General features: G+C 36.6%; 1 protein-coding gene and 1 long non-coding RNA gene across 3 annotated transcripts in view; one reads left to right on the top strand and one right to left on the bottom strand.

Annotated features, from left to right (window-relative positions):
* ccdc9b (coiled-coil domain containing 9B) overlaps window positions 1-21,485 on the top strand; it is a 51,875-nt gene extending 30,390 nt beyond the window's left edge. The window contains exons 7-15 of one of the 2 annotated variants that reach the window (XM_083550474.1): window positions 1,737-1,814; window positions 4,274-4,443; window positions 7,598-7,641; window positions 7,874-7,930; window positions 9,508-9,595; window positions 11,140-11,173; window positions 11,602-12,253; window positions 14,399-14,481; window positions 18,740-21,485. In XM_083550474.1, coding sequence (XP_083406600.1) covers window positions 1,737-1,814; window positions 4,274-4,443; window positions 7,598-7,641; window positions 7,874-7,930; window positions 9,508-9,595; window positions 11,140-11,173; window positions 11,602-12,253; window positions 14,399-14,481; window positions 18,740-18,766 — 1,233 coding nt within the window. In that variant the 3' untranslated portion in view covers window positions 18,767-21,485. The remainder of the gene's footprint in view (window positions 1-1,736; window positions 1,815-4,273; window positions 4,444-7,597; window positions 7,642-7,873; window positions 7,931-9,507; window positions 9,596-11,139; window positions 11,174-11,601; window positions 12,254-14,398; window positions 14,482-18,739) is intronic. The other variant, XM_083550475.1, reaches the window with a different exon arrangement.
* LOC310731156 overlaps window positions 1-21,990 on the bottom strand; it is a 282,526-nt gene that overhangs the window by 51,173 nt on the left and 209,363 nt on the right. The window lies entirely within an intron of this gene.

A 21,990-nucleotide genomic window follows, 5' to 3' on the forward strand; every position in this document is an offset into this window, starting at 1 on the left:
TCCCACAGGTGTATCCATTTAGTCATCTCACCGCAACATTCGACCTATCCATTACTTTAGTTTCGAGTGGGTGCCTTCTTATGTGGACTACTCAATTCATAGTTTTTAATTGTTGACCAATTGACATGATCTGAGATTGCTTGGTTCTCTGAAACTCATCTTCAAAAATGTCGTCATGGCAACAATTCCATAAGCGCAAGCCTGTTCAGGAGCAGGCTCATTTTACGTAAACAGGATTTAGTTCATAGCTTTTTTTTTTTTTACACACAGAGGTGATACAGGAAGTCTTGTCACAGCTATGTCTTCTCCATTTTTATGAGAGCAATTAGAAGAATTTCAGAAGAATAATATGGAGCGCTTTAAAGTGTGATTGACTGGATCCTTTAGTGCAATACAGTAGTTTCCATATGGACAGATGGTGGTTGTTTTAATGAGGGAACCATTCACCTAAATCATTTGTTGGACCCTCATAATAAAAGACTGATTCATCAAGTAGAGTATTAAATGTAAAAAAGAAATATTTTGTAGAATGTTCTTGTATTTATTTCTGTAAAAATGCTTTGGAAAAATGTCCGACTGTTCAAGTGCTATGGAGATAAAATAATTTTCTAGTGGGTCCAATAATAAAGTTATATAAAAATATGCACATATTCAATTGGGAAAAAATATAAGATGGAAAATTTTTCTTTTGCCAGTTCTCTTTTTTTTTTTTTAAATTAATGTTTCTTTTTTATTTTTGCATTTTTTTTGCATATTTCTAGGTGTCCCTGGTATTGTGATCAAGTTTTTAAATTCTACTTAATCTTTGAGCAACAACTCTAAACTCTGGAGCAGTAAAAGAAAATTCAAGCCTGTGATCTCCTCCAATGCAACGCTGCCAATTAGGATTTCTAGCATTTTCAAGCAAACGTGACTGCGCAAATATCTCAAACAACTCACTCGTGCTTTACTTATCACATGTCTTCTAGGAATCTAATTAGGCAGAAGATAATTACCACAATGAGATGATCACGGATCTACTTAGCAATGTATGAGGAATGTGCCCTAGGCCATTGTTTCACTAAAGTAACCCAGAAGGCCTCAAAAACAGTTCAAGCAAATGTTTGTGCATATGGATTATTACACACTATTCCAATTCGTGTGTTAATTGGAACTTGCATGCATTTGTAGATGGGTTTCCCTTATACACGTGAATAGATTGAGATATAATCATTTGTGTATTTCAAGGATGCAGATGAGATGTACACAAAAATTTTTTGGTGATTATTGTCCTGGCTGTATGTAATTCAAACTTATATTGCATGTTTATCTCGACTCTTAAACAATCGACTTTGTCCAGTTGAGGGCAGTAGAATCCTGTACTGCAGGGGTGTCCAATCTTTTCCACAAAGGACCGGTGAGGGTGCAGGTTTTAAATCCAACCAAGCAAGTCCACACCAAATTCACATCAGGTGTGACCCATGATTGGTTGAAATTAAAACCTGCACCTACACCGGTCCCTTGTGGAAAAGACTGGACAGTCCTGCTGCACTTGTCCCGCCTGTTGACCAGTCTTCTTGCTCAAGTGTACTTTCTTATTTCATGTTTTTTTTCCTGTGTGAAACCTTAATTTTTTTTTTACTTGCACACAGTTTAAAGGCATGACATATTAAAATTCCATGCTGGGTGAATTAGTATCAAACTTTTCCTTGCTTGTAATATGAATTCAGTTTATGCCGTTTTATATGCTGTTTCAGGTTGGAAGGAAGCAGGAACGAAAGTGTCGAGCTGAGGGAGCTCATCAAAAATTCACGGAGTATAATCCCTATGCACAGGTAAGATTCTCTCTCTGTGTCATAAATCACACTTTTGTATAAAGTGTGTTTCTCAATAACTTCATCCAGAGGGTGATTGAATCTCATGCTCTCAGGACTAGATTAATTCATTGTATTTATTCATTGTTGATTGTTCTACATAATGAGAATGAATTCTTTACATCTCAGCTACAGATTCAACAATGTCGTTGTTTTTGGTTTATGAATGCTTAAAACTACTTTAAGTAGGAAGAGCATAGCTTTATACACCTGAAAATCACAAATACCGTTTGAACAATAAAGTCATCCAGCATACAACCTTGGGGAAAACGATTGAAAATTGTCAGTTATTTTGTTTTATTAATGCTAGAAAGGACAGGTCTGCATATGGGCTTAACAACAAGTTATTGTTTATGAAATGAGCAAAAATTCAACAAATGCTGATAAGTAGATACCACCAAGTGGCAATCAAAACAAGTTCTAAGCGCTCGCCCCTGATTGGTGGCTTAATTTGTGTTTGACCAGTTAATTTTTTATCCAATCATAAATAAAAAGGAACGACTAATGACTCAAAATGTAGTTGAGTAAAAAGTACGATATTTGACTTTAAAATGTAGTGAAGTTAAAGTAAAATCCCCCCCCCCCCCAAAAAAAAAAAAAAAAAAGCTACTAAAGTACAGTAACATTTACTTCATTTCTGTCCAACCATGGTGGTTTGCCCGCATTCTGCCGCATCTCAAGGATTCTCTGTAGTCAGATCTGGAGAGTGATGTACACCATTGTCATATTCATAGACCAGGTTTAGAAACAATGCTCTATTATGTGGCTGTGGCTGTCAAACAATTCCTATTAGGTATTATGGGCCCCAATGTGTGCTTGGAAACTTATACCACAACTTAAAAACCATTACACTACCAGGCTGAACTGTTAATACAAGTTATATTTGATCCTAGGACACAAGTATTTGAAAATTCGGACACTTCTGTCTGTACGTGGCAGCAAAAAATCCAAATTCATCAGACTAGGTGTTTTCTGATGTCACTGTCCAGTTTTGTTGTGCCAGTGCCTCTTGTGGTGTAGGACCATTTTTTAACTTGGAAATGAATGAGTTTTGCTTGCAGAAGTTAAACCTTTTTGGTTCTTCTGTTGTAGCACATCTGACTGGTTTGATGTGTTCTTAAATGCTCTTCTACTCAACACAATTGACACTATATTTAGTCAAACTAATCTGGTCACTCCTTCACATCCACTATATGTTTTTACTTTTCCGCACCATTTTGTGTAAAGATTTATGCTAGAAATTTCTAAAAGATTTGCATAAAATACTCATACCAACTCTCCAAAAATGATGTCATGATCAAGATTACTGGAGATTCATATTTTGTCATGTTTTAATAGTCTGTAAATTACGAACTGTCCCTATCAATAACATTACCAATATGATGTTTTTAACTGTATTCATAGGAGCACTTCCTGTTTACCCTCAGCTGATTTCTCTGAAGAGAAAACTAAACTTGCTCAGCTTTTGTTTTGGTATTATGTCCACCTTCTTTTACATTTAGGTCTAAAAGGAGAAAACGTATGTCCCGCTCCACAGATAGTTAATATATATACCGCCTTCCTGAAATTAAGCTATTAGACTTCGTAAATATATCTTTTTTTCAAAGAAAAATCATGATTGAGTTTATAGCATAAAGAATAAGATTTTGGAAAATAAAGGAGTTTGCCATGTATATACAGTATTTATACCCAAGAGAAGTTCAATGTATTTCTTTTGGGTTTTAAGTAAGGAAAAAAATTCTATCTATGTAATCCCCTGACCTAAGATTTGTTAAGACAATGAGGATTGGTTTTCCTTTTGAGTCTGATTCCTCTCAAGGTTTCTTCCTCATAACATCTAAGGGAGTTTTTCTTTGCTACAGTTGCCATGGCCTGCTGACCAGGGATAAATACACATTGTTCACCGTAACTCTTAAATTCTGTAAAGCTGCTTTGAGACAATGTCTGTTGTGAAAAGCGCTATAGAAAAAAACTTGACTTGACTTGAACTTAATGATTGCCAATTTGGGCTTGGCCCTATTTTGCCCAGGAGAGTAATTTTGATGGCTAAAGGGGAAAATTTAGCTAAAGAATGGGTGTTGGTAAAGTCAGGTACTGATGTAGGGTGAGGAGGCCTGGGGTGCAGTCAGCGTTCACATTTATCCCTAAGGTGTTCAGTAGGGTTGAGGTCTGAGCTCTGTAGCAGGCCACTCGAGATCTTTCACTCCAGCCCATGGAAATCATATCTTCATGGAGCTCACTTTGTGTACAGTAGCAGTGTCGTGCTGGGACATATTTTGTCTCCTAATTCAAATAAAGTTTCATTGCTCTAAAAAACAGTCAGATTTTAACTTGTATGAAAATGATTTTGAGGAGCAGCTCATTCCAGTACATAGTTCTTATATACACTATTTTTTATTACTTTCTTTTACCTTCTTTAGCAAAATGAAGTGCTGACCGACCTCAGCATCCCCACATCCAGTGAGGAGCAGCAGGAGTACCTGCGCTGGAAAAAGGAGAGGGAAGAAATCGACCGAGAGCGTGTTGCTCGCCACAAGAACCCCCAGGGCCAGTGGAGAAGAGCCTGGGACATGGACAAACCCGAGCTTACGTAAGCTGCCACAGCCGTCCTCCGTCTGTTGCATGCTATTTATGTTCCTTATGTACCCCTGAGATTAACCCATTTGTCTTGATTTGGTTTGGCTTGTCCTCATTTTCTGTTGTCTCTTGTTTGTTGAGCTGTTTCTCTTTCTGCATGTCGAACTGCAAGTTCAATGATAAATGTAAATTATTTTGTGGATGCTGACTTTCATTTCCGTGTGTTTGTTTGGGTTTTTTTGGTGACTTTTCAACGCTTTTCATTAAAAAAAAAAAAAAAACCTAAGAAAAAGATTTAAAAAAAATTGTTTGTAGTAGATTTTCTAATTGTTCTCAAAATATTTACTTATTTACTTATTTAACAACTTAAACGAATCCTTAATAAAATAGTTTTTTTTTTCCCAAACTAAAGTCCTGGAGAAAAATGGAAAATTTATTTAGATTGTATGACAGTAATTAAATTCATTGGACATTAATTGAGAGAGAAGGAAGAGTAGTTCCAGATTTCAACTTAAAAGGTTCTGTTTTTCTAATAGGGGCAAACCCGTCCAGGGCGCTTCCTTGCTACACTGTCCTACACAATTTAAAACAATGGAACGATGTATTGTATCAAAAGCTGCATTAAAATCTTACATGAATGAAAAAGACAGTCATTCTTTACTCCACTGTCAACAACAAAAAAATCATTTGTAACCTTTATGAGAGCCAACTCTGTGTTATGTCTTTTCTTAAGAAAAAATTATTTCCATTTAAAAATGAAGTGAGCTGCTGAAAATCAACTTAATATAGCTTTATTTATTTTTTTATGGTTTTTAAATTGGATGGAAATTGTTAAAATAGAAGGATCAATGCTTGGCTTCTTGAGCAAAGTCTGAAACGCAGCATGTTTAAAACTGTAAGGGACAATGCGATAATTTAGAGAGCTATTTGAAAGACAAGATGCATGGACCAAGAGTAGCCGAAGATCTTCTTTTCCTTCCTTAGCGTCCAACTTCTCATATAGCTCCTCATATGCCTTTTCCTTTACTTTGCCACATTCCTCTTTACCTGCTGCTGCATTTACCACCATCTGCTCTTCCACATTCCTCTCCTTAAGGCCATACCTACCCATTACCTCCTCATCTACCCTGTTCCCTTCACCAACATGCCCATTAGATTCTGCCCCAATCACCAATCTTTCTTTCCTAGGTACACCTTCTACCACTTCATCTAACTCTCTCCAGAATGTTTCCTTCTCCTCCATCTCACAACCCACATCAGCACAAACACCTCATACTAGCTGTCAAGCCCAGTGGTGGATTAGTGATTATTTGGGCTTGTTTTTCAACCATGGGACATGGGCAACTTGCAGTCATTGAGTTGGCTATGAACTCCTCTGTATACCAAAATAATCTAGATCAAATGTGAGACTATATGTCCGACAGCTAAAGCTTGGCTGAAATTGTTTAAATTAATTGTTTAAATCCATCGTCATGCTTTTTTTTTAAGTTTAACCTTCAACAGTAATATAATGGACCTATGGAATCATGCTGTTCCTGTGAAAACATCCTCACCAGCAGTCAGTGGTTTCTAACTGAATAGCACTCCATCCAGAAGTAGGGCATCAGGATGGATCAGACAGGTTCGGCAAAAAGAAGAAAACAGGATCAGTGGTATCACTAAAGCATGTATAGCTCAGCAGAGAATGAGAGAGAAACATCAAGAGGTGAAGGATTAACATAGATTATTAGGTATCCTTACTGTTATGTCATAGTTTTATTCCAACCTATTATTCTTTTAGGCACTGTCCAGTCTTCTTACATTATTATTTCTGATTAATATTGCTGATTACAATTAATAGAAATTAAATTTTCTTTTACATACATTTTATTGTAACCACATAATAAAGCTGTTTTAGATATTACAAAAGACGATATTAAATATTTGTACAGATGTCAGTGACTGTCAAACTTGGAATACACCTAATGGAATTTAAAATGAAGGTTTCAACTTTGCAGGGGAGAATATTTTTTATTTATTTATCTTTTTTTTGTTGAATGGTGACAATGCATTCAATGAAATGCTACTCCAGACTGTTAGTGTGAAATTATGTCTTGTGCTTTTGTGTGTGAAATGATTTTCTTTTTTCAGAATTTTCCCACCAAACGATAATGTTTTGTAGTCACATGGAAAAATTACAAGGCTGCGGGCTGTGTATTGTTGGACCAATTGCTAAAAAGGAAAACTAATTATGTTTTTTTCAGTTTATATTGATGCAGGTGATAAAATCCAGAAAAATTCCAATTGACACACTTTCAATAGGCTACATTTGCCACTGAGAGAGAAAAGAGAATGTGGGTGGCATGTCTGAGTCACGGCACTGGCCGAAAGTGTACTGATCTATAATTCTGTATTGGAAGGTGGGTAAATGTGTGCAAATCAAAACTGGCTAAATTATCTCCAATAATTTTAAAAGAAAAGTTTACAAGAGCAAAGTGAGTGCAAGAAAGAAAGAAAGGAGAATTTTATGGGCGTTAACCGTCGCTCTCATTTCTGCTTTATTATTATATTTAGAAATAGTCAATATTGTAATAATGATAATAATAATAATGATTTGTCAAGTTTCATGAGATGCTGATTTTTCATGCTATGCATGCTAACTTTGTGTGTACTTTGTGTTCCCCGCCACAAATTTTCTTTCCCTATGTATATGAGAAAGTGGAGATGCTTCTACGTCTACATACTGTACCCACTCTTTCTTCCCACACCCCATATCTGGAATTCCTAAACAGAGCAGCGTTTGAGATACCACAGCGATTCCCTTTTGAGAAGGAAAAGCAGTATGGGAAAGGAGCCTATTTTTAGACAGGCTTAAAATGCCTTGCCTTATTTGGACTAGCTTGCAAACTCCATAAACAGAAGTTGAACAGGAAACGTGAAATGTTGGAGGACAAAATGTTTAGTGAACACTGGGTAAATACAGTCTGACACTTGGTAAAAGTGTTCAATAAAAAAAAGTAACATGATTCATCATTAAGATGAATCATGACTTTTTTAGGGCAGCGAATTTATAAACAGTTGCTGACGCTGTTGGACTGAAATTTCTAAACACCACACACAATGTTATTGACTGATCTGATGAGCTTGTGCTTATCTGGTTTGTTTCCCTGTCTAAAAATACTCTATAGATTTTCTGAAAAAGGTGCAGCAGAGAGAGGTACTCCGAGCAGAGGTGAGACAATCAATTTTGAAAGCCTCTCTAGCAAAAATTTTAATTGTGAAAAAGAAGCAAATGTACAGCAATTTAAAGTATAGTTAAAGCATAGATTATTGCTTAATTATTGTTTTGTTTTTATAACTGATTTAAATCTATACAAAGCACCCTTTCACATTTTAAAGCCAATCATATTGGTACATTACATTAGGTGTTCATTAATAATTTAGTGCATAATTTTGATGCGCAGGAGGAAGGAATGCGAGAAGAGGACATTCCAGACCTCCAGTAACAACAGAATCACGAGGTAGACAAATCTTATAGCCTGCAAAGAATTGAAGCGTATATCATTCTCTTAATCATACCAGTTGAAGCCCTTGATAACTCTGTCGGTCTTTAAATTTGTTCCTTGAAGCATATTTATACATACAGTAGATGTTGTTATAGTGGCATTTATCATAGTTTGTGTTTGACTGGTCACTAAATGGAATGGATTTCATTCAGCCTAAACAAGTAGTCCAGTAAATAATGTCAACTTTGACATGGATTTAGGAATGAAAGCACAGTGGCAAACCAATTCAAACCCATTAAAATATTATTAATGATAAGAAAAAGCCAGTCAGATTGCAGCAGCGCAATGCATCAAATCACGCAAGTACAGGTCAAGAGCTTCGGTTGATCATCACATCAAACATAAAAATGGAGAGAAATCTTTATGACTTTAACTGTGGCATCGGTGCCGTATGGGCTGGTTTGAGTATTTAGATGATTATCGGAATTATCACGTACAAAAATCTACAAGCCAATGAGTGGGCTACAGTTCTGTAAATTAAATCACTTTGTCAATAAAAACAAAGGTTAAAAAAAAAAATGACCAAATTAGTTTGCCTGGCCAAGGGTCCCTGGTGGTCTAGTGGTTAGGATGCGGCGCTCTTTCTTACTAGCGGCGCTCTCACCTCTGCGGCCCGGGTTCGATCTCCGGTCAGGGAACCAACCCCAGCCACACTTAGTGCCGGTCCCAAGCCCGGATAAATGGGGAGGGTTGGGTTAGGAAGGGCATCCAGCGTAAAAACATGTGCCAAATCAAACATGCGGATGATCCGCTGTGGCGACCCCTAATGGGAGAAGCCGAAAGAAAGTTTAGTTTGCCTGGCCAAAAAGGATTATATATCTCATATAATTACTCTTTACAACCTTGGTGAGCAGAAAAAACATCTCAGCATGCACAAAACACTGATTTTTGCACCATTCTGCATTAACTGTCAAGACTGATAGATGTTCGAATAACTGAAGAATTGAATGTGTACATGTGTTTCTATTAAAGTGGGTGGTAAATCATTCAGAATAAAAACAGTCAGTGAGTTACTGTGAGTATCAGAGTTGGTAATTGTTATACAATTGACATGTTCATTAGTATGAAATTAAAACCAAGCATGCACAATTGCTCTTACCTACCATCTTTAAGCTTTTAGAAGAAGTCAAGAAGAAGCTTTTATTGTCATTTCCACCATATAAAGCTGACGCATTACACAGTGAAATAAAACAACGTTCCTCCTGAACCCTGGTGCTACATACAACAACAATCACAAAAACACAGGGTTAAGGACTAGTAAGTGTCCTCGCCACATAAAGTGCATCGTGTGCAACCTGGTGCAAACAGTGCAAACACAAGATAAGACAGTGCAAGACAATTCAGGACAGTGTAAGACAAATACACAAAACACAAAATAGCGCCGCCAGTAAACCTGTTGTGTATTGCACACTGGTGTGTAAGAGATGTAAAGGGAACAGTAGCAGAAAAAATGTTAACAAAATGCCACTGAAACCTGATATCTTGTAATATGTGTGTTATCATTTTTGTGGTGATTTTTTTATGTGCTTCAGGTGGAGAGCATGAAAATAGAGGAAAGAATGTTCCTGTGGTTGGCAGTAAAGTGAAAGGAAAGGACCGTTTGACCGGCCGAGCCAGGAGGTAAGATGATACTTGAAGCACATTGTGTAGTTATTAGTCTTTTTAATTATTATGTAATTAACACTATTCATTCATTATTCAATTGTGCACACATTATGGAAAATGTAATCAGAACATTTTGACTTTTTACCCTGTGTTTAATAATGTGTTTATTAAAAACATTGTGTCTGTATTTTCTGTGTACCTCAAAAAACATCTACACTAGCAAACGGTCATTTCAAGGATAGTTTGCTACAATAAAACGTCTTGAAAAAATCTCTTTAAAGTGCCTTGCAAATGTGTTCAGACTCCTGACCAATTAATTTGTCAGGGCTCTGAATACTTTTGCAAGGCATTTAAGCTGCATTAAAACTTGTTTACTTGGCACTTTGGCCCTAGATCTTGGGTATAATAGTCATGTTATCATAGTTATATAATAAGTAGAGCTGTAAATCAATGAAATGATTTGATTTTGTATTTTCAAAAATATTTTATACGCAAGTTAATCGCACATTTTTATCTGTTCTAAATGTACCTTAAATTAATACTTTTCAGGTTTTTTAATACTCTAATCAACATGATCATGGACAAATAGAGATGCTTAATGCAAATATATGTTTTTAATTATTAGTAAAAACATACTCAACATAGAGCATGAAGACAAAATATTGTTGTAAATGTTTTTATTTAATTGTTTTTTTTAATTACGTAAATCATCAGGACACCGAACAGAGCTTTTTATTATGTTTCTACACGGACGGTTTTAATTGCCGGTTGTGTGCAGCATGGCGGTTTTTGGTCTGGGGAATAGGGATATAAGTTTTTAATCCATTACCACAGTAAAACAAATGTTTAGGGATTAAAAATGTATAAAAAAATTGAAAACTTTTCGCTTAAGTATATTATCTTTTTAAGTCTGAGTAAAGAAATTACGTCATGAATAAATGTGTGTTAAGTTGAAGTTTTATATATATTTACTGCATTAATCGAGTTTATAAAATTAGCGCTGTTAAAATGAATTTGCATTCATTCGTTATTAACGCGCTCTAAAAATAAGTCATATTTATATATAAATGTGTAATATTTTGTGAATTGCTTGTTCTAAGGTTAAAACAGATGATGACTAAAGGGCAAACGAATGCCTCTGAGATGCAGTGTATGTCACTATGTTCTCCTTGTAATATCGGGTGCCATTTCTTTTATACAAAATAATTGGCCAGTCATATTTGTCTCAATTTAGTGTATTTCTTTCGGCTTGAATATGACCGCACAGACTATATACAAAATTGCAGGCAAAGTCTGACATTCAGATTTCAGGTAATATAAAAGTAGGTTCCATTCACTTTTGCAAAAAAAAAAACAAAAAAAAAAAAACAAAGTATTACTTCTGATATATTATTTTCATTATAGTTAGAATAAGCATTTCTAAAGGACAGCTGAGCATTAGCTCCCTCCACTCAATCAACTCAATGTTTGTTTGTGCTTGAATACCTTATTTATTGCAGTGAACGGAACATTTCATAGAAAACATTATATACAACAAGTATACATTTTTTTTTCCCCAGATGGGACTCTAAAGACGAAGCAGAGCAATTGCAGGTTAGTTTTACGCCGAGTACAAAAATAAATAAATAAATAAATAAATACCTGACTTTCTTTTCCCTGTGAGCTCAATTAATAATGTTTTGATCCAGCTGAGTCTTCTCTATTATGGTTGCAGCTGCTACAGTCTGTCCTCACGGTAATAGCTGATATATACAATTATAGCTTGTACTGTATTACTCTTGATGCAATTACATAAAAAATGTCAATACTTAACAGAAATGCTTAACAATTTATACCATACAACATTGTTAAGTATTTATTATAAGTTTATGATAAAGCATTTCTTTATGTATCGTATTTTGTTTAGACCTCTCTCGAGGAAAAAAACATTCAGAGAATCCAGACTCCCATGATACATGTGCCATCTGGTAAAAGATATTTCTTCGATATATTTTGCCATCTGTTCTGCACCATATCTCCAGGTGGGTCCAGAAACTAGTTTGGAGGAGTTTTTGGAGGAGCTGGACGCTCTGTGTGATTCTGAGGTCAACGGTAACAGTCTAGACACAGAGACCCAAGGAGCAGAATCCAGTGCTGTGGAGACGGCTGTGGCCGCTGACAAAGATACAAAACAAGAGAATATGCTTATTCCTACAGACTTGCTAAACAAGAACACTTCCGTTTCCAGAGGAGCTGAGAAGAAGGTCCGTTTTTCAGAAGACCTCATTCAGGGAGCTTTCGAAAAGAACTCGAATGGCGATAAGACCGAGATCAAAATTAGTTCTTTAAAAAACACGCCACAGACCAAAACAGCGCTTGGAGAGCAGGATGCCCAACAGGACTTGGGTGGTGATCAGGAAGGAATAAAAAACAACCAGGAGATAAAGACCACCAGCAGTATTCTTACAGATTCGCAAGCCAAAACACCAGGCCAAGTTGATTCCCAGGAGACCAGCATTATAGAATTGAAACCAATGCCCGAGAGCTTCCTAGAGAAACAAACTGTAAGCAAATCTAAGGGGTCAACTTGTGATAGTGTTGGTTCTCAAAATGGCCCTGATTCCATGGTTTCCACTGAACAGGACCTTCTTCACATGATGGAACCTCTGAAAAATAACATCACCAGAAATACTGGTAGGAGTCATATTTCTCATACACACATGCTGTTTATTCGAATGACATTCATATTGGTAGGCATAGGTGTTGTTTATTTATGTTAATGTGTTTGTTTAAATGTTATTGTTTTTCTATACTCATTTACAGCATTAATCCACATAAAAAAAAACACTCATTAACCATCTGCACATTGAACTGTATGGTGGAAGATAAAAAAAATGATTCTGTGCTTTTCCGTCATCACCTATGAAGTTTTTTTGAACTTGTGCCCACTGTAGATTCAGGGTTGCTGTTCTGGTTGATAAGTTGATTCTGAAAACAGAGTCTCTTTAAATCGGAGTATATGTTTACCGACATTGGCGGTAAACCCGTATGTCTTATATGTGGAGCGAATGTGGCTGTAATTAAGGAATTTAATCTAAGACGGCACAAAACATCATGATAAGCTGAAAAACCTGAATGCAGAGCAGAAGATACAGAAAGTTGAAGATTCAAAGAAGAATTTGACATTTCAGCAGATGTTTTTCACCAGGGCAAAATCACAAAGTGAAGCTGGTGTGAAAGCAAAGGAGAAATCATATTTCATATATCAGTGTTGGGCATCACATTTTGACAGTAACTAATACTGTAATGCGTTACTTTTAAAAATAAAGTAACTTCGTTACCGTTACTGTATGGTGCATTACCCGTTACTTTTTTAAATGAATGAAGTGTAGACTACAGTCTTACCTGTTTACAGCAGCGTCGCATTGTAGGATTGGTGGATTACCCTCTGTATACACGAAGACGAAGGCGTGTCTCCGTTTATTCAGGTCTGTGCGGCAGTAATGGCGAGTCGAGGCGAGAGCAAGACGAGTTTCTCAAAGTGGAAATATGCTCATTATTTCACTTTAGTTGAGCATAAAGACAAAAACTTTTAAGTCAAATGTAAACTGTGTCTTTCTGGTTCGATGCTCGTATCTACTCTGATAAACAGCAACTCCAATCTGTTGAAGCTCCTCCAGGAACCCCATGCTAGAAGCTAGAAGCTAACCCGGTGTTCTGTTCTACATTGTTGATCATTTTCATACTTCAGCTGTGAAAGGAACATTTTTAAAAACTCAACACAACAGCAGAAGCCACTTTAGTTTTGGATTCTGAATATATTATTTAGCTTGTTTTGTTATTTATTTCAGAAATCCTTGTGATATATTCAGTTTGTGCTGGTCTGACTTTAATAAAATAGTGTTTAAAAATGACTTTGTGTTTAAGTCAGTTTTGTGTTTTTATAGACCATAAAGGGCATAAAGGGGGATTAATGGGACCATTAACGTTCTTCAAAAAAAGTAATTAAAAAGTTACTTTTAACAGTAACGCATTACTTTTTGGTGTAAGTAATCAACAAAGTAACTGAGTTACATTTTGAATGAAGTAACGAGTAACTGCAACTAGTAACTATTTTCTAGTAACTAGCACAACACTGTATATCATCATATTTATGTTAAAAAAACATTTAGCTTTAGTGTGTTCAATAAATGTTTATCTTGTTTGGCCTGCAACTTAAAGTGTGCTTTGAGTTTGATACCCCTGTCCTAAAGGTTTGGGTTAATAGTGCATTTTGAGATGCTTTCTGCTTAACATGGTTATAAAAATTTAAAACAAATTCCCTTATTCTAATGTTTAATGTAATGTTAGTGTATAATAGCTAAATGTTCTTTTGTCTAGTGATGCATTTATGAAACAATTCTAATATTACTTGAGGGAAATACCTCAGATGGTATGTCATCCATTCATGTATTCATTCATTACCTGCTTTGTCCTAAACAGTGGCTCAGTAAATCTGAAGCATATCCCGAGAACACTAGGCATAAGTTTGGTGTACAACCTAGATGAAATCCCAGTCCTTTACAGGGCAGCATACACACATTTACACTTTCATTCACACCTAAATTGGAAAATAGGAGGAAACCAAAGAATCCAGACGAATCCCAAGCAAATACAGAGAGAACGATAACAGTAACACAAAATGCACCAAAGCAGTACCAGTTCAGGGTTTCAAGTCAATATTAGTCTTGATAAAAAAATCAATATCAGTTATCTACTCAAGTAATGTTACAGCACCTAATTTGCTTGAACAGTTTGGATGGCTGAAGTTGTGATTATTGCATGCTCTTTCTCTTACAGACGATCTGATTGACTCCAGTCTCTCAGTATTGAGTTTGGAATCAGGAGATTCTCTGCCTGTCCACAGCACCAGCACTGAAAAGGTACGAGCAGTAGTCCTGAAGGGTCAAACCACACCTGATACTGCAGGTAGACTCTTAAAGGCAATTGTATGACCTACAAGATGTCTCTGGCCTTCTGTTTTGGGGAGGGTGGAGCACATTTTAAATACAAATGAGTAATTTTCGTCTAGTGCGTCATGAATAGGCCTGGGTAAGTAATGCTCTGGCTGCACGCGGATTAGATTTTTTCATTTGACTTGCAAATTGAAAGTACCTCTGCTTTATGTTGCTGCGCAACTCACTGGAGCTTTTGAAGGTGGCACTGTTGGTGTACATTTTTACACTTTTCGCAGCTCAGCATATTCACAAGCAGGTTTTGTGTGGTGCTGAGAAAACCTGCCAGGAGAATTTTTTAATTGTAGCACGGAGGACTTCAGCATCTGCCAGAGATTATGACAGTGTAATATATTGTTAGTGATGCATATGCCACGGATATCACTAATCTGCTCAAAAGACCTAGAGTTCTCTAAGGCAAAGAACATAACTCTTAATAAATATGACTGTACAAGTTTTACAGCAAACTGTAGGAATTTATATTTAAGAACAACCTGAAAAGACATTGAACATATTTTTTTGTTTGTGTGTCAACAGTCAAGGAAAGATTTTCAATATCTACAAACCCGATTCCAAAAAAGTTGGGACACTGTACAAATTGTGAATAAAAAAGGAATGCAATGATTTACAAATCTCATAAACTTATATTTTATTCACAATAAAATATAGATAACATATCAAATGTTAAAAGTGAGATATTTTGAAATGTCATGCCAAATATTGGCTCATTTTGGATTTCATGAGAGCTACACATTCCAAAAAAAGTTGGGACAGATAGCAATAAGAGGCCAGAAAAGTTAAATGTACATATAAGGAACAGCTGGAGGACCAATTGATTGGGTATAAAAAGAGCCTATCAGAGAGGCAGTTTCTCTCAGAAGTCAAGATGGGCAGAAGATCACCGATTCCCCCAATGCTGCGACGAAAAATAGTGGCGCAATATCAGAAAGGAGTTTCTCCGAGAAAAATTGCAAAGAGTTTAAAGTAATCATCATCTACAATGCATAATTCGTTTTCTCATCAACGCCTTGGGTGGTTCCATTAAATTCCAGAGTAAGAACGGGAGCTTTGAGGATGGAATAGACTGTAGTTAATGACAACAGACTGCTACATTGACTCAGGACTACAGTTCGCTTTTGATCACCATCACTGTATCCCACAACATCGTATATCTGCTATAAATGGACATTCGGGGCAACCCAGATGAGGATGGTTCCTCTCAAGGTTTCTTCCTTATGCCATCTCAGGGAGTTTTTTCTTGCCACAGTCTCCACCGGCTCGCTCATCAGGGACAAACTTACTTATACATATTCAATCCCCACATTATCTGTGTAAAGCTACTTTGAGATGATGTTCATTGTTAAAAGCGCTATACAAATAAAAATGAATTGAATTGAATAATATCATTCAAAGATTTAGAGAATCTGGAACAATCTCTGTGTGTAAGGGTCAAGGCCGGAAAACCATACTGGATGCCCGTGATCTTCGGGCCCTTAGACGGCACTGCATCACATACAGGAATGCTACTGTAATGAAAAAACACAACATAGGCTTAGGAAAACCAGAAAACATTGTCGGTGAACACAATCCAACGTGCTATCTGCATTGCCGGCTAAAACTATAGGTCAAAAAATAAGCTATATCTAAACATTCTGTGGTCAGACGAATCAAAATTTGAAGTTCTTTTTGAAAAACTGGGATGCCATGTCATCCGGACTAAAGAGGATAAGGACAACCCAAGTTGTTATTAGCGCTCAGTTCAGAAGCCTGCGTCTCTAATGGTATGGGGTTGCATGAGTGCGTGTTGCATGGGCAGCTTGCACATCTGGAAAGGCACCATCAATGCTGAAAGGTATATCCAAGTTCTAGAACAACATATGCTCCCATCCAGACGTCGTCTCTTTCAGAGAAGACTTTGCAGTTTCCAACATGACAATGCCAGACCACATACTGCATCAATTACAACATCATGGCTGCATAGAAGAAGGATCCGGGTACTGAAATGGCCAGCCTGCAGTCCAGATCTTTCACCCATAAAAAAACATTTGCCGCATCATAAAGAGAAAGATGCGGCAAAGAAGACCCAAGACAGTTGAGCAACTAGAAGCCTGTATTAGACAAAAATGGGGCAACATTCCTATTCCAAAACTTGAGCAACTTGTCTTCTCAGTCCCCAGACATTTGCAGACTGTTATAAAAAGAAGAGGGGATGCCACACAGTGGCATCCCCCACACATGGCCTTGTCCCAACTTTTTTTAGATGTGTTGATGCCATGAAATTTAAAATCAACTAATTTTTCCTTTAAAATTATATATTTTCTCAGTTTAAACATTTGATATGTCATCTATGTTGTATTCTGAATAAAATATAGAAATTTGAAGCTTCCACATCATTGCATTCTGTTTTCAGTCACAATTTGTGTGTCCCAACTTTTTTGGAATCGGGTTTGTATAAGCTTCTTAATACTTGAATGGAAAAGACCACTAATTAAATAAGGATCTAAGTGGTTTAACAAGATTGACTAACTGTATAACTATATAACAACTTGCCAAATAAAAATAACAAAAAAAAAGGAATTAAATGTATCCTGACCTGAGAGAAAACACCCTTGATGGGGCACCAGCTCATCACATGGTACGACTTTAGAGACTAATGGGGCTTACTGGTGCTATTCTGACCACACGTGTTAGCACGTCTGTAATATCAACATGGACAGCAAGTTCAAAGAGCAAACATGAAATTCTGCATGAATCTGGGCAAATCTGCCACAGAGACGTTTGACATGACGTACGTTTGACATACACCGATGCAACGAGTCAATGAGTCTTTCAAGGTGTTTTGAGTGCGCGCTCCTAAAGAACGGGAGAACATCACTGGAAGACCTTCAACAAGCTTAACCAACTTGTGCATGATGATCGACGGAGAACAAACCACAGGACCTCACCCAGATTTGGCTCGTGCAGACTTCGCCCTCTTCCCGAAGATGAAGATTCAGCTCAAAGGTTGACGTTTTGATACCATTGTTGAGATCCAGCCAGAATAGCATAAGGTGCTTGACACGCTTCGAAAAGAAGACTTCCAGGACACATTCCAGAAGTGTCAGGAACACTGAAAGTGCTGTATTGCTGTGCAAGGGGGCTGTTTTGGGGCTAAGGTTATAGTGTGCAAGCACAGATAAATAAAGTACTTTCTTGTAAACAGAAATAATCTTTAAACTTTTTGATGCCACCTAGTATAATACACAAACACACACTTATCCTACATGGCCAAATGTTTGTGTACTCCTGACCATGACACTAATTTGTGGTTTTCTTGGAAATACACAACTGCATAAAATGCCTTTAAATGCTGTAGCATTACAGTTTTCCTTCACTGGAACTAAGAGGCCCAAACATGTTACATCTATGTTTCTGTGTACAAATAGAGGTCCATTAAACCATGTTTTTTCCAAGGTTGGTGTTGACCTCAACCCCACTGGGCATGTAGGGGATTAATTGGAACACAGACTGTACCCCAGGCCTTCTCAGTACTTGACATAAGTTCCTTACTGTACTAATGCTCTTGTGGTGGAAAATTCCCAACTGTTACAGTCCAAACCAGTAAAATCTTACCAGAAGGGTGGAGGAAATTATAATAGCAAAGAGGTGACTAGATCTGGAATGGGAATTTTCTTAATCACATGTAGATGATTAGATGTCCACATAGTCCTGCATACACACTGGACACTTGTTCACACCCTAGAACTATATTTATTTTGAATACAATGCAATGCAATGATCCTATTACTCTGGTCATCAAATAGTCATACCAGCATAAGAGACTATTTCGAGAAAAGGCACCTGACTATAAATAATACATGAGCTGAGAAAGTGAGAGAAAGAGCACAAAAAACAGAAAGGAAGATGGTGAATCAAGTGCAGTATGTTCAGATGCTTAGTGGGCTTGTGCACTACCAATACTATTTACTCATCCTCAGGTTTTTTTGGTTCACATTGCATAAAACCTAACCACGCATCCATGTACAGGTACAACTTCAAGGTGTATTGCTGCATTGTTCACCTTAGTATATTTTGCAGGCAGAGAAATGCATGTTGTTTTTAGTCATGGCGTTAGCGTGGAACACATGAAATTGTATTTGTGAAGCTGTTGTGATTTAAAATTGGCTTCTTTCTGTCTCCCATCCAGGCTAGAGAGAACGGAAAAGTGGTTTAGACGACATGGTCTTTCATGGCTTGCTCAACATCTGGTCAGTGTGGACAAAAGGAAACCAAACAAAGCAAAAGGATGCATTGCAGTTTGCCTGTTTGAGTGTGTTCCAGCTTCAGGAATGGTTAGTTTTGAAAACTAATAGAAATTAGCACCATGATGTAGTAGTGGGCGGTATGATGGTTTGAAGATCATTACTTTGTAGTGCACACTTTTAATGATGCTCACTGAGTGCTATTTTGTTCATGTACACACACTATTGCAAATATTATAATGGCTACTCATTCAGAAATAAGAAGAATGTGCAGTATTAAAGAAGCTGGCTGTGTTTATTGGTTAAACACAATGATCACATTTAAAAAAAACAAAAAGACTGAAAATGTTTGGATAATTTAGGGTAGGATATTGGCTTGAGCATGTATTTTAGCCCCATCCCGAACACCATAAAGCACAATTCTTTTATTTATTTATTTATTTATGTATTTAAATCTGCCTGCTTAATTTTTTAATTTAAACTTTATCTCTACAGCAAGCTTAAACTTCATTTGGTTATTTCTGTGAGTCAACGATTGCGGTGCCGTTTGGGTCCCAAAAACATTGCATTTCTAAATATGTATGTAAAGAAAAGATTTTATACATCAAGTGTTTTAAAACAAACGATAAATGGTAGTATTTAAAAAGCATCTGTCATCACATATTATTGAACCGTCACATAGTATCCGGATGACATCTTAGAATTAAAGATTATAAATGTATACAGACAATTACAGACTGTTAACAGCAATATAGACTGGTTAAAGACAATCATATACATACAATATAAGAAGTAAGGTTGCATAGCAAATCCATACTGACCAGGTACAATAAACCATTTCCACCCATTTAAAAGATATACCTTTTATTGCAATTCGAATAACTTATCACATTCATCAAACTGGCATTTCTTCCTGTCCTAGCCTAATAAATAAAATAAAAAATAAAGAAGGCATAGTTAAAATGTTATGCAGTAATGTGCAGATTCGTTTAGCATCCCGACTCTGAATTGTCCTTTTCCATTAAACATTCTTTCATCCATTCTGGATTATGAAAAAGTATAATTGTCCCACAACATTCATGAACCTCTGATACTTTAACACATTCATTCATCTCTATGAAATATTTTCATATTTTATCATTTTCCAAGAGGTACGTTCAACAGGGAGAGTTCCTTCACACGAATCTGCTGAAGATCAAAAAGATATTGTGATATTGATTTTTTATATTGTGGTATCGATTGACAAGAACATTTTGAAACACAGTAGCTGTCAAACTTAAAAACAATTTAAAGTTAAAATGTCTGCATTGTATAGTCAACATATGTCTTTTTTTCCTGAACAAGCCCTTTTCCTGGACATTCTTTGCACATATTTGCATTGCTTTAACCCAGGTCTTTAGAGTGCACCTTCTCCTTCTCCACAGTGAATGTATACATGCCTTAAAATTCAAAATATGGTTCCCCCTGCCAATTTTCCTAATGCTTTTATCGCAAATCACTGTTCACATAATGTATTTCTCATATTGTGGTAAAAAGAAATCTCTACCTTGTGTGGCTGCGCAGATCACTGAGGCTAGATTAGAGAGTTTATGATTCATGAGGTTTGAGGGTGGTTTGAAGGTGGCACTGTTGGTGCACAGCAATACATGTTTTTCAGCCCTACTCGATTTATCACAGTCAGCTTTTTGTAGTGCTATGAAAACATGACAAGAGTTTTTATGGTGGCCTCAAAAATATGAAGCTTATGACTGCTTGCACAGAACTTGTGGTGCCTTAAAGGTCTCAGTTATTTGCTGCACCGTTTTCTTACATAATTATCCCTGTTTTAAGTTTTTTGTATTCGAAATGATAAATCGGAGATGAATATTGAATAGAGAATATCTTTATGAATACCGATATTCCTTTACTGTATGTGCTGCTGTTGTGTATTGGGGCAGAAGGCGGTGTGAAAAGGCAGCGAATGTGAAAGTGTATTCTGTAGTTAGTGATGCATATGCACATGGATATCATCAATCTGCTCAAAAGCCCTAAAGTTCCCTGAGGCAAATCACATAACTATTAGCTGTATTTAATAAATATGTATATAATAAATAATAAAAAACAGTCAGGAAGATTTTCGATATCTATAAGCTGTTCTGAGGTGTTGAGGAATTTTCCTTCACCCTTCAGTAAGGATTTCAGCTGTTCAGCAAGATTGACTGACTGATTATAGGAATGTGAACATGTCTTGCACCCACCCACTGGTCAAACTGCATGTCAATCATCACTCTTTGCATATGGGTGTGTAGGAAGTGTTGCACCACCACAGCAACCAGAGACAGGTGTGTGGTTGAGAAGATGCGCCTGCAAAATTCGCAAACACAAATGTAAATACAGTCAACCCGTCATAATTCGCGGTTCGGATCTCGCAGCTCTGAAAATTCACGGAGTCTTGTTTGGAACCTAACTAAGTTGCGGATTATTTTAAAATTTGCGGAAATGCGCAGCGGGACAGAATGTTGAGGAACGTTTGAACGTTGAACAACATTTCAAACTGTTTTCACTAACAAATATTATAAAAAATGTTGTGATATAATGTCTGGATGAAATCACTAAGGTACCATAGAGGCTGCGGGGGTGCGTCCAAAATTCGCGGATTTTCAGAACTCGAGTGGGGTTTTAGAATGTAAACTCTGCGAGCCCTAGGTGACCACTGTATTAAATTGTGTAGGAAAATATGTGAATTCTTAAGGGATAAACGGTGCCGCAATCATGACCTCACCTTTAAACTGTTTCTACTGAAAGTACTTAAAATATTCTTAATATAAAACTGTGATCTACAATGTTGCCCATAGTGCCCAATAATTTCATGATATTACTAATCATTGTGTTTTTAACATGTTGCTAATATTATCATGACCTTGATGATGATTTGTGTTTTTATAACAAGAAAAGTTAGGATGACGAGAAGAAAGGAACGTGCCTGAAAGTCACTGAAAGATATTGGAATGTACACTAAATAGGATCTTATGAGGTACCTGGATGATACTAATTCTAGGGGTAGAGGAAACAACTTAAACTGGACATGACAAATGATCACATTACAGTGTACTTTCTCAATCATGGGCATTTCTCACAAAACACTTGCTGTTATTAAAAGTGGTTTTACGTTCTTGGTAATGAAAACTTTTTTTTAGGAGTTGAGTAGAAGTGGTTT

This window comes from Silurus aristotelis, assembly GCF_946808225.1.
Source record: "Silurus aristotelis genome assembly, chromosome: 9".
Taxonomy (NCBI): Eukaryota; Metazoa; Chordata; class Actinopteri; order Siluriformes; family Siluridae; genus Silurus; species Silurus aristotelis.